Raw genomic sequence first — 11,845 nt, 5'->3', positions numbered from 1 at the left:
ACTTGTATTCGAAATATATTCCTATGTTGGTTGCACTGATTACCGTATATGAAAAATTTTGGCATTGCTGCTGGTGGTAGTGTCGTATGGCGAGTGAATGTGAATTGTGTTCGGATCTTGGTATTCAAAGTGAATTGACTGTAATAATATAGTATGTGTACTGGAAATATGTGTATTTTGATGAAAGCCATGTATCTGCAAGCATTATGAGAAGGACTTGACTAGAAAGTAGGTCTTAGTCAATATTTGACATGAAGGTTATCTTTTGTCCTGTTGAGATGGCTACAGAGTTGAATGTCCTTGACTTTTTGATGGTCATACATGAAATAATTAATTACTTTTAAATCTGTGTACGTGTAGAAGTTTTCGAGATTTGTTTTAATTTTGACTTTCGACGATTTTGCTTCCTGTATCACTTATTGATTTTGTCATTAGTAAGTTATGAAATGGATTGTACCTTTTATACAGCTGAAGGTATAGGATAGTTAGCCATATGGCAAAGAAGTGTTACAGATGTGTTTCTGCGTGTTGTGCACTCATTATATAAGTTTATAACGTATTACTTTACATTGATGTAGGTGTCTGCAGTTAATGTGGCTTGCTGCATGGATATATGTTTAGCAGCAAGCATTGAGTGACCTTGCTATTTGCTGTGTTATCTGTACACCGACTCATGCAATTGCGTCTATGTTTCGGTAAGTGACATTAATGTACACATTTTTACACTCATATTAGTGTGTTAGAAGTTATAACTTATATACTTGGTTTTAAAAATTGATGCTGGCATATCAAGTGAAGTCTGAGAAACATAATTTATATTGTAACGTTAGCAGTTGCTGTTGTGCTTTAAACTATGCATTTGTTTAAATGTATAATGAATTTCCAAAATGACACCATAAGCACAACAGTTTTCATCACATATTGTTTGTCGTGCTTGTAAATATGATTAGCAGCATGAATTGGCAAAGTATGTTATTACAGCATAAGTTTGTTTGTTTGTTTTTTTGAAATTGTTTGTGTTAGGGTAATAACGAAATTAAATAAAACCTGGTGTGACAGATTAGGGAGAAATTGGTAGATAAAATAGTTATGTGAGATGTAGAAACTGCGTGGACAAGCATATATCATCACCATATTATAAACTTCTTCTGTAATTGTAACTAGTATAGTTATGATTCAGGTCAAAGAAGAGATCACAAAATGAACATGTGTATTTTTCTCTTTATAAATAATTATCTCAAATTTGAGACCATGTTAAGGTAGATTAGTTTCACTTGAATCTGATTTAGATTAACCCTCTGAAGTTCGCGTAAATAATCTTTTACAATTCAATCTTTAACCTCAGAGTAAAAATAATACATCTATATTGCAAGGATCATTTGGTTAATATTCATAGAAATGATCTTTGTTAATACTGAGAATCATATGGAACCCACAAATACGTTCTGTGGGCAAAGTGGAGAGTTAATGAATGTTAAACCAGGTGGTTATGTAGGGACTACTGGACGTGTAGGGTTGAACAGAGTTGACTGGGTTTTCCTTTGTTAAGCTGATAGGTACACTAGAGTTGTTTAATAGTATCACATTTGATAATATTTAAACCATTACATGCCATTCTCAAGTGTGTATGATGGTTTAAATCAGTTGTTCTTAACTTGCATTCTGTCCTTTTTGCTTAGTGTGACTTGCGTGCATGTTTGTGTTATGAAAAATAGTTACGTGATATCACAGAACATGATTTGTTAATGTCATCAGTATTTTCCAGTAAGTATTGTGAGATTTATTCAGCTCATTGAAGGATGACAAATCAAGAACTTTGATGTGTCCTATTAATGAATGCTTGGAGGGATGCTTGTGAATCACAACAACAAACTATAAACCTGATATTGAAAGATTGCTCAAGCATAAACAGTGTCATATAGCTTAGTTCTGAATAATTTTGTTAAAAAGCATACTGAGTAATATGTGATCTTGTTTGTAGTAACAAGCTTAATATAGTAATTATTTTAATTATATAATAAATTATGCTCAGTTATAATATTACTGCCTACAAGTTGATAAAGGCTGAATATTTTGCCTCAGATTTGGGAAAAGTTGAGAACCCTTTGTTTGTGTGACATAAAAGTAGTAGCTATTTAACCAATTTAGTAATAACATTTACATTAAATATATATTTATTGTTTTATAATTCCTGATGGCCTGTCTGGGTAGTAGATGATAATACAAAAATGAAAATAAGTGGCATCATAATTCTTTTGATAACTTCTTGTTTATAAAGCTAGCTCTTTATTAAGGGTGTGTGAAATTCCAGATTTTAAATTTATTGATACCTTAAATGTAACTTTGAACTGAACCGTAAAATTTAATTATTTTTGACCCTTAAATCTGAGAAAGCATACTTTCATCGCGTATTTAAAATCGGGTATGTTTGATGTTGTCACGTGAGAGATACAGAAAGTCTTATCCAGTCCAAATATCTTATTTTCCCTTTATGCAGCCATCGTTTTATTTTGTACGACACAGAGAATTATTTTTTCAGTGTTTTGTATCTTCTGAACATCTTCAACCATATGTCATGTGTTGATATTACTGATTGGAGGAAATTGTAGAGTGTGATTTTAAGGTAGACCCCAATTGCATAACACCCATAACCAAATTTCCTCCAAATCCATCCAGTAGTTTTCAAGTGGAATTATGTGGACAGAGACGGACAGGCAGACATGACCAGCCTTGCTGTGTTAATTTCATACAGATTGTGCAAAAATGCTTTACAAGGAATTTCCTGAAGAACGTAAACTTGAAGATGGCTGTCTTTTGGGTTGTTGCGCCGTGTAGTCTGGAGAAGTTTACTGACATTTCAGAGGTCCTTGCTGCCTCCATCATGAGGGCTCTGAAGACAGCCATCTTCAGACTCATCACCATGAAAACTTCAAATCCTGTAAATAATATTGTTGTTCAAATGTTGATTTTAGAAATGATCATCAACAAAACAGCCAACACATAACGTAGGCTATACATAGCGTTATTGTGTCAGTTTGTAATACAAAGTCACGGTTGTCTGAGAAAATGCTGTTTGGTCTAGAGTAGGTTTCTGATAAACAATAGAATTACCAGAGAAGAAACAAAACAATTGAAAATATATCCATGTATTTTGGTGAAACTTGTGAGAAGTGTATACGTTAGATTGCAGTTTGCTTATTTGTTTTGTTAATAAGAAGTAAGAAAGGTTCTATAAATAAATTTTATATTGAGGGGGTATGCTTATGTTTTTACATTGCCTGCAGTCTAATAGAGATTTTGAAGAATTGTCACCATCGAAACGACACTTGTCTATTATATAGATAGATTTCGTCTGATATTGCCCGTTATTACACGGTATACAAGTTCAGTTACACAAACAAGGTTCTCAGGAGAGAGTTGTTATAACATGACGTGAAGTCTTGTTTAGGATGGAGAAAATGTAGTTTTTAATGTCGTATGGATAATTGTGAATTGGCATGCAGGGAACAGTAGCTGAAATTGATATTTCTGAGTTCTATGAATTTGGCCTTGCTTCTGAAATTGGCAAACTGCACGGTGTGTCACCATCATCCCATGCTGCAAGTTCAAAACATGGATTTAGTTATGTTATGTCAGATAACCTTATGCCAGGTTTCACCAAAGTTCAAATTGTATTAAAGAATGGTCAGAGGTTGTAAGCAACAAATCTTACCGCATGACAATTTCGTGATCTTGAAATCCTGCGGGAAATGACACTGTTAGATATTTTACGTTTTTTGAGCTGTAGCTCAGGGATGTCATGCCTGTGGGCACCTTCGTGTCATTGGAAAGGTATTAGGGTACTCCACCCCTTGTGGAATATTTAAAAGGAGTTTTAAAGGTTTGATATTTTTAATTGATAATTTATCACACAATTGTGGTATTTCCTCTTGAGCCAGTCGTTACATCTTAACGAGGAATTTTGCTTCTCTTAACGGATAAAAAGGTGCAGGTAATCCTGTTTAAAGAGATTCAGCTTACGTAGACAAAGCTAACTTGGATTATGTGTCACTAATAATTTAGTTGGCACATTGTTTTAAGAAAATTATAATTACAAAAATTATCACTTCTCTTTTGGGGGTCATGCAACATTTTCAGCAGACACAAACATACCGTGAATTTTAAGCTGGTTAAAGACCCCGTATATTAATAATGTTTTACCTTGAATTTGGTTAAAATATCTTTCCAGTTACAGATGTGATGAATACATAATTTATATAATCGTCGTTTGTACCATTTTCTTGTCTCGTGTTATCACGTACAAATTACTGAGCCTTGATGTTTCTAGAGAAGAAGTAGGGTACGACATTGAAAACAGAGAAGTGTTCTCATTTCGAAGATCAACCCAGACCGTCTGTTGTAACCTTTTGATGCGTCAATTATCCACGGATTGTCTCATTAGGAGCACAACCCTTTCAGGATCGTTACGTAATTGAAGAAATTGTAATAGAAACGACTGCATGTGAATGCCCATTACAGGACTTCTCCATTCATACTCAGTCACGACAATGAGAGTGGCTTAGCTTATTGGAAACTCTTTTTACTTGTATTCTAAGGGAATCTTGTTCAAATCTCGGTCGAGAAAACCAGCTGTCATGTCAAGACAAACATAGAACTACGACACGTGTTCACACGGTGGGGTGGCCACGTGTTCTTGGAAGCCTGTGTCTCAGCAACAGAAGAGTCTTGTGTTTTTGGAGGCCATCCGCCCGGTTTGTTTGATTTTTGATGTGAAAGTGGGTGTGGTGACTGTCACGATCTGAGCCTCCCGTCCTCCACACGACTTTCTTTTCTTCGCTGTCATCACTGTACGCCGCCGAATGGTTGGCAGTCCTGCTTCGTATTCGGGAGCTCTTCGGCCCGAATGGTTGGCAATCCTGCTTCGTATTCGTGAGCTCTTCGGCCCGATAACCCCGCTGTACTGACTTAAGGATTTTTCGTGGTATTCCTCGGTTTCTCCAGGCAGTTGCCAGAATAATACCGTAAATTAGACCACGACTGCTTCTTTCCACATCGTTTTTAATTCATTATTCATTCCATTGTCCTCTGTGTTGAACCATATGGATTGAGAAAACCGATGACGTCTTTTTTTTTTTTGGTCGATCGAGGCTAGAAGTGGTCAGAAGGTCGCTTAAGTCCTTGGTCACTAAATGATGTAGATAAATTTGTTATTCTTTTTTTGGGGGGGGGGGTTGTGATTTTTGGGAAAATTGTTAATTTCAGCCGGTCACGTAAGGATTGAAATAGAACCATTTTCAGAAATGTCGTGTTTTAATTAAAAAAGAAAATTTAGTAAAAAGATTTCCAAAGAAGAATTACACACATTATGTCGTACCATAGTCAGGAACATTACAAAATTGCCATTCATTCGACTCAAGTCGTCAGAACTTTTGATAGCATCGTTAAATAAACCATAAATTAAGTACAAATTCTTTGTCGCTGCTTGAAGTTTTGGTATACGCAGATTCTCGCTTGTAATGCTGCCGTAGTGTTTCTGTATGATACAAGCCAGATGGGCCTTCCCCCCTCTGGGTTCTCACTGATTTGTGTTATTTTAATCACTGAACGCATGGCGCAGTTGTGCGCGCCGTTCACTCTCAGCGTTCCTCCTCACCTTTGGTACTCGAAGGCCAGCAGCTCGGTCAAGTGTATATTTTTTTTCTACATACCAAAATAAACTGTGCAGAATGCATCGGCGAAGTGTACAGGGCTTGAAGAATACGCTCATTTCGAACGTCGCTTTACAAAGTACTTGATGTTCATGCTCGAAGCAGTACTTTGTGAAACAAACGCAAAAAAAACTAGCTTTATCAGATACCAGCCTTGTGTCTGTCGGGAGATTAAGCAACGATGATTTAGGACCGAGGGTATGATAATGTCCCGCTTGGTCAGGGTCATCTCACACCTCGTGGGATGGTGGTAGAAGAGTACGGAACAATATTGGAATTGTAATTAGCAAAGAGCACCGAAGAAAATATTCGGAGAGAAACTTTCTTCGGTGTCACTTCGCCTACCACGAATATCACTTGAAGTCACTCAGGATTGAACCCAGACCGAGACTAAATGTGAGGCTTCCTCAGCCAGGGGCCCACCTAACAGGTAGGGTTTCTGTCCTTTACCCCCCCCCCCCCCGCCAAAAAAAAAAATTGTTCCTGATGACGGACACAGATCCAACCTCCGAAACGTTGTAGTGTTATAATTCAGACAATGGAGTAAGTACAAAAGAGCAGTTTTATATGACGTACCATCGTCAGAGAATTTCAAATTTCGGCGAGAGATACAAAACATTTAGTAACATTGTATACGCTATTCTTTTTGGGTTTTAAATGGGAGACCGGAAGTTGCTGTTCATTTTGTACGATGGTTGAAAAGTTGATTATACCTGTGGTCCGTGATAACATTGTGCATTATTCATATGGCAGTGGGACGCTGTGACGAAACTCGAAAAGTGGGTTAATACTTTCACTGTACCGTGGTGAGGACGCTTATGTTCCTTCAGGTGTGCTTGTCATATGTTACGATGACCCCGGCCTAAACCACCACACACACACCCCCTTTCTGTCCGGTTATGCGATATTTGTCCGTCCATCTGTCTGCACGCGTGTCTCATAAACGAAGTTACTGAAAGGATCTCCAATAAAATGCTTCACCAAAGTCGATGACTGAATTTATTTTTGGTTCATACGGAAAACGTCCTCTTGCCGAACCGAGAACATGGGACGATACCTGTAGAACTGGCTTAGGATAGCGTCCGAAGGCATGGTCTTCTGGGTCTTCTGAGGTCCTTGCTGTTTTTATTATCAGGGCGAAAGGGCATGGTGTTGAACTTTTGGGTTTAACTATCACGGTGTTAGTTAATCGGTCCACTGTAGATTCTTATTTCTATTTCTTGAAAACTTTTCTTCGTACAAAAATTTTATCATTGTCGTCGTCGTCTAGTAGTCGAGGCTTCAGGCCACTTGTTGGTCTTCCAAACGCATCTTTTAGCCCTCTGAAGTAACAGATTAATGTAAATGATGTTTAAGAAAGTTTGTAAGTCTGTCTGTCAAAATATTGAATCGGTTTGGTACATACGATAAATATTTGTCATTCGGGTGTGTGGATTTCTAGAGGCATGGGCCGTTTGCAGTCAGACTAGCTTTGCAGCAGTAGGTTTGTGTCACCAAATTAACATAAAGGCCAGTGGGATATGCAGAACTGAGTAGAACGCGTTTTGGAAATGACCCTTATGTTTTTCTTAAGATGTATCTGGGCTACATGGATTATTTATTAATTGTCTTGGGCAAGTTTCTGGATCAGATCTCGAGGCCGACTACACTGTGAGAGGTTAATGGTGGCCTCCCTTCATCTGTCAGCTGAAGTTTGGAGTAATGTGTTTGAGACTTGGTGCTGTGACTATAAATAATGCGAACCAGGTTCAATTCCCCAAAAGTACTCCGTTCAGTAGGAGTTATTAAAATCCGAATATGTCCTGTTGACTCGCCACATTTGTAATGTGTTATTATTGATTAAATACGAGATTTTCCGCGCCGGACTTAACATGGCTAAGTTGTAACTAATCTGTGGTGTAATTGAAGCCGGGTACGAATGTAAGTGGTTTCACCGCCGATGACAAGTATACCTGACAATTGGAGCAACACTTTCACTAGCTTTCTGTTCTCAAAGGTCAGGTCACACTTGTAGGTCACTATCTGAGCCCTACATCGAGTGCCTACTTTTATTTCACGTTTCCTGTAATAGTTTTATCAGTGAAATTGCTGTTAAACGAGTGTTGGACATTCGATCTGTAACCGATACGTTTAAACGTCGATTCAGCAGACAAGTGTCATAACATGTTTTCGTCTCATTGGCTTACGATAGCAAGTCCTTGGCAGGCAAGGATTTCCCCTAATTTGTGTAGGCTTTACATGCTGTCCGATATCTTAAATGTTAGTTACTCTTTTCGATCTTGTATATGTAACATGGATGGATAAGCCTTGTGGAATCCTCATTGCTGTGTCCAGACGTACTCTGCTGTGTGCCAAGTGTCTCTTTTCACGGCATAAGGTGACAGCCATCATCTTGAAGATAGCTGACATCTCCCTGATGATAGAGCACGTTTGAAACGCGAGTCAGCATCTGCCATAATGGACCGGGGAACTTCCCAGAGGACAGCCATTCCATACTTGTAGCCATGAGAACCGTAAATCTCACCAACACATGGAACTTCACTCCCTTTGACACCTTTATGGCTTCTTCCTGTTAGAGTAACTGTTTCAAAGTAAAAATAAATAAATAGAACGTTGGGAGATGGCGGTGTTAAGAGACGTTTATGTACAATGAAAACGAATCAGCTCATAATCGAAGTCAGAATTGACTAAAGAGTGAGGTTTAAAGAACTCTTCGCGTTTAAATCATCTTAACGGTTGACAAACAAAAATACTGCAGTGTTCTTAATTTAATTTTCATGTAACTATTACGTAGAAATTAATCTTATTTTCTCAGTTTTGAGCCGATCGTATTTCACTCTTGTCTTTGGTCCTTGCAGGGAATGACATCTGTGGGTTTCTGGTCGCATGTGGACGACAGGTTTTTGCCTTTGTTGGTCGTCCTAAACTGTTTTAAATTTCCCTGTCGATATGTGTCGCGAGGTTTTGAAACGCCCTGTTGTGGCCGCGTTTTTTTGTAGCGTAGAAAGTGGCACACAGCTGCTCACTTTCACTCACTGTTCAACGACGTACTGCGGGCTGGCGATGTTTTGATTCTTTGTGACGTTTTCCAGCGTGGTTGATTATAGACGTCGTTAAGGTGGCATTTAGCGTCGATGTTATCAGTTATGAAAATGGCATTTTGTCACGAACAACCATTGACTGCCATAGGTGAGAAATAAACACGTGTCGATAGTAACACCCCCGATAATGATTAAATAATGTTAATGGTCAGATTTGGAATAAAAGTCCGACAGTTTAAGAAACAATTCGCCGAGTAAATTGGCTCTCAGCAACAGGAGAAATCATTTATTCGCTTGGGCGTGCTCCGAAGTGTTCACTTTCTTTCCAATTTGCCAGGCAGATGCAGGAATGGTAGATTGAAACAGTATGTGATAACTTATTTTATAAGTATCTTAATAATTATCCATCGAATTTCATTTGATTTCCGTCGTGCGGTGTAACTGATACGATAAAACGCTTCAGGATTGACTAAGATGTTTGTCGTGCGTATAGGGTACGTAAATTACTTCGAGACACGTGTAGAAATACGTAAAGCATGTGTGTCACTGCGTCCTTTGTTTTAGGCTTTATCTATGCAAGTTTTCAAACTCTTAACTATATTAAAACCTTAGATAATGACAACGTTTCTAAGGATATAACTTTCTTCGAAACGTAAAGGTTTCCCGCTCCTTCCATATCCTTTCCAATTCACTGTTTATTCGACGTAAAATATTCTGAAAAGTTTAAAGCGTCTTTAATTAAATAACACATGAAATACATAAGAGATGAGTGATGATGATGGTCACCGTGTAATCTGGTAGAAATTGACCGACGTTTTAGGGGTACTTACTGCGTTTCGGAGACTGGTATCTCTCTCCATCGACAGGTTAACAATATTCTCTGTTAGCATAATCGATAAAGCTATTCCCTTATCTCCTGGAAATTATAATAATGGCATGCCATTACTTGTACTGTTGTCCGGAAATAGGGCTAGCTGTATCGATTGGGCCCCAACGGAGTAAGTTGTACCTAAGGGCAGAGACATTCCAGCCGCCGAAACGTTTTTAATTGAAATTAGGACGATGGATAATAGTTAAGTCAGTGTTAATACGCCTTCGTCACAATCCTTCATTTTATAAATACGGAAAGATGGATTGACTGGCTGTGGGTGTAAGATGTTTCGTAGGAGCCCTGGTTTCCCCGTCGCCACTCTGTACTACTTCGGGGGGCCCCCCCCCCCAACTTCCTGTCTAATTGGTACCAAAAATATTCAGTCGAGATAAAAGGCTAGTTTGCGGTACGTCGCTCTCCCTAGGGTCTTGTTATTGAGTGGTTTTTCTCAGGTCCTCCTGACGAATCTCAATTCGTTAAATAGGCCACGTCTCCTCTTCTACCCCATTTAATATTTATATATTCTCGTCGCTAATAACTTACGACACGCATCGGCCGACTAATTAATTTCTGCTAAATGGCAGTTCCCGTGAGGTTTGATAAAGTATGTCCGCGTAATTATTTTGTGTTGTAGTCGGAGTGCTGTATTTTCCTGTAAGCTTTATCTTTCTGAATTGTTTGCATACGGCGATATCCGTTGCTAATATACGTGAGGGGTGCCCGCGCGGATCTTCAGGGGTAAGGAAAGAATTAGGATTTGAGGTTTTCACGACGGTGAGTCTGAAGATGGTTGTCGTGTGGGTTGTTGAGCCGTGTAGACTTCTACCTGCACAGAGCTACAACCCAGAAGACAGTCATCTAATGAAAGAAATGTTTGCCAGCTTAATCCTTAAAAAGAACGCTCAACAAAATGCGTGGTTTGTGACCAACTAACAGTTGATGGTGCTAGTTGGTGGAGCGGAAGAGAGGACTGGGGAAAATGGCTTGGGGTTGAAGGAAAAGGTGATGAAAATGTATTTTTAGAAACACGTGGTGAAGAGAGAAACAGTTGTTTTTATCATATCTGATTCCTCAACCCCGTGATCTTGAATAATATCTTAGCCCGCTTTTGCTTTTCAACAACCAGCATCATAAAATCCAACTCGCCATCTTCTGGTTGCGTGTATAAGGCCTTTAAAAACCCTCAACTACACATTTACCCTGAAGAAGACAACTGCATTGTTTGACGAAACGTTGAGTACTTTTCAACTTTCGACGCGTCTCACCCCCGAAAGCCGATGTTACACACACTTTTATTTTTCTCTTTCTTTCTTTCTTTCTTTGTGTTGGTGTCCCTGCATGGTGGGGTAATGACGGACGTGCGTACGACGAAGGACGAAGCACGTTTACTGAGCTATGGAACATAAGGCAAACTATCGCACTGATTAAAATGTGCAGAGCTTTTGGTAATCTTATCACACGTAGCAGCAGCTGGGCTTTAAATAAAGTGTTTTAACTCTAAAGAGACCCGAATCCTTGAATTGTCACGTCCGGCACAGTCGACACGTGGCTGCCTGTACTTACAAATTTGCTGATTTGGCGATTCGCTATCATAAAAGACGTTTTTGAGCACTGAGCGTTGTGTGAAAAATAATGTCTGAGTTGTTGGACTCAGGTATGACTAGTCGCCATCTCGAGTAACAACCGTCATATCCCGCAGAGCTTCGTTTTACAGGGTTCATATCTCTGATTATTGCATCTCATTTTGTTTGCGTCAGCGCTCATGGGGGAGATGAGAAATCCGTACCAAATTTTGGTTTGGAAGGTTGAAGGGAATAAGCCAGTTGAAGACCTAGACTCGGATTGGAGGATAATATTAAAATACGTGTTAGGGAACCTGAGGGGAAGAGACCTCCGGGGAGACCTAGACGTAGATGGGAGGATAATCTCAGGCGGGATATGTGGGAGATAGGAGTCGAGGGAGACTTGATTTTGTCGGCCCAGGACAGGGTCCGGTGGAGGGCTTTGGTTAATTCGGTGATGAACCTTCGGGTTCCGTAAGCCATCTGGTTGATTGGGTCCACTATTTGGGAAGCCTGAGGGGAAGAGACCGCTGGGGAGACCTAGACGTACATGGGAGGATAATGTCAGGCGGGATCTATGGGAGATAGGAATCGAAGGAGACTGGATTTTGTTGGCCCACGACAGGGTCCGGTGGAGGGCTTTGATTAATTCGGTGATGAACC

The 11,845-nt window shown here is 39.3% G+C and overlaps 1 protein-coding gene across 2 annotated transcripts in view; it reads left to right on the top strand.

Annotated features, from left to right (window-relative positions):
- Positions 1-59: 59 nt before the first annotated feature.
- rdx (BTB/POZ and MATH domain-containing protein rdx) overlaps positions 60-11,845 on the top strand; it is a 54,047-nt gene continuing 42,261 nt past the window's right edge. For both annotated transcript variants that reach the window (XM_022061747.2, XM_022061751.2), the window contains exons 1-2: positions 60-228; positions 579-695. In XM_022061747.2, coding sequence (XP_021917439.1) covers positions 688-695 — 8 coding nt within the window. In that variant the 5' untranslated portion in view covers positions 60-228; positions 579-687. The remainder of the gene's footprint in view (positions 229-578; positions 696-11,845) is intronic.

The sequence above is a fragment of the Zootermopsis nevadensis genome, unplaced genomic scaffold (assembly GCF_977971745.1).
Source record: "Zootermopsis nevadensis isolate Lab colony 2312 unplaced genomic scaffold, Znev_1.0 Znev_ptg000004l, whole genome shotgun sequence".
NCBI lineage: Eukaryota > Metazoa > Arthropoda > Insecta > Blattodea > Termopsidae > Zootermopsis > Zootermopsis nevadensis.
This window is presented reverse-complemented; position numbering and strand designations above follow the sequence as displayed.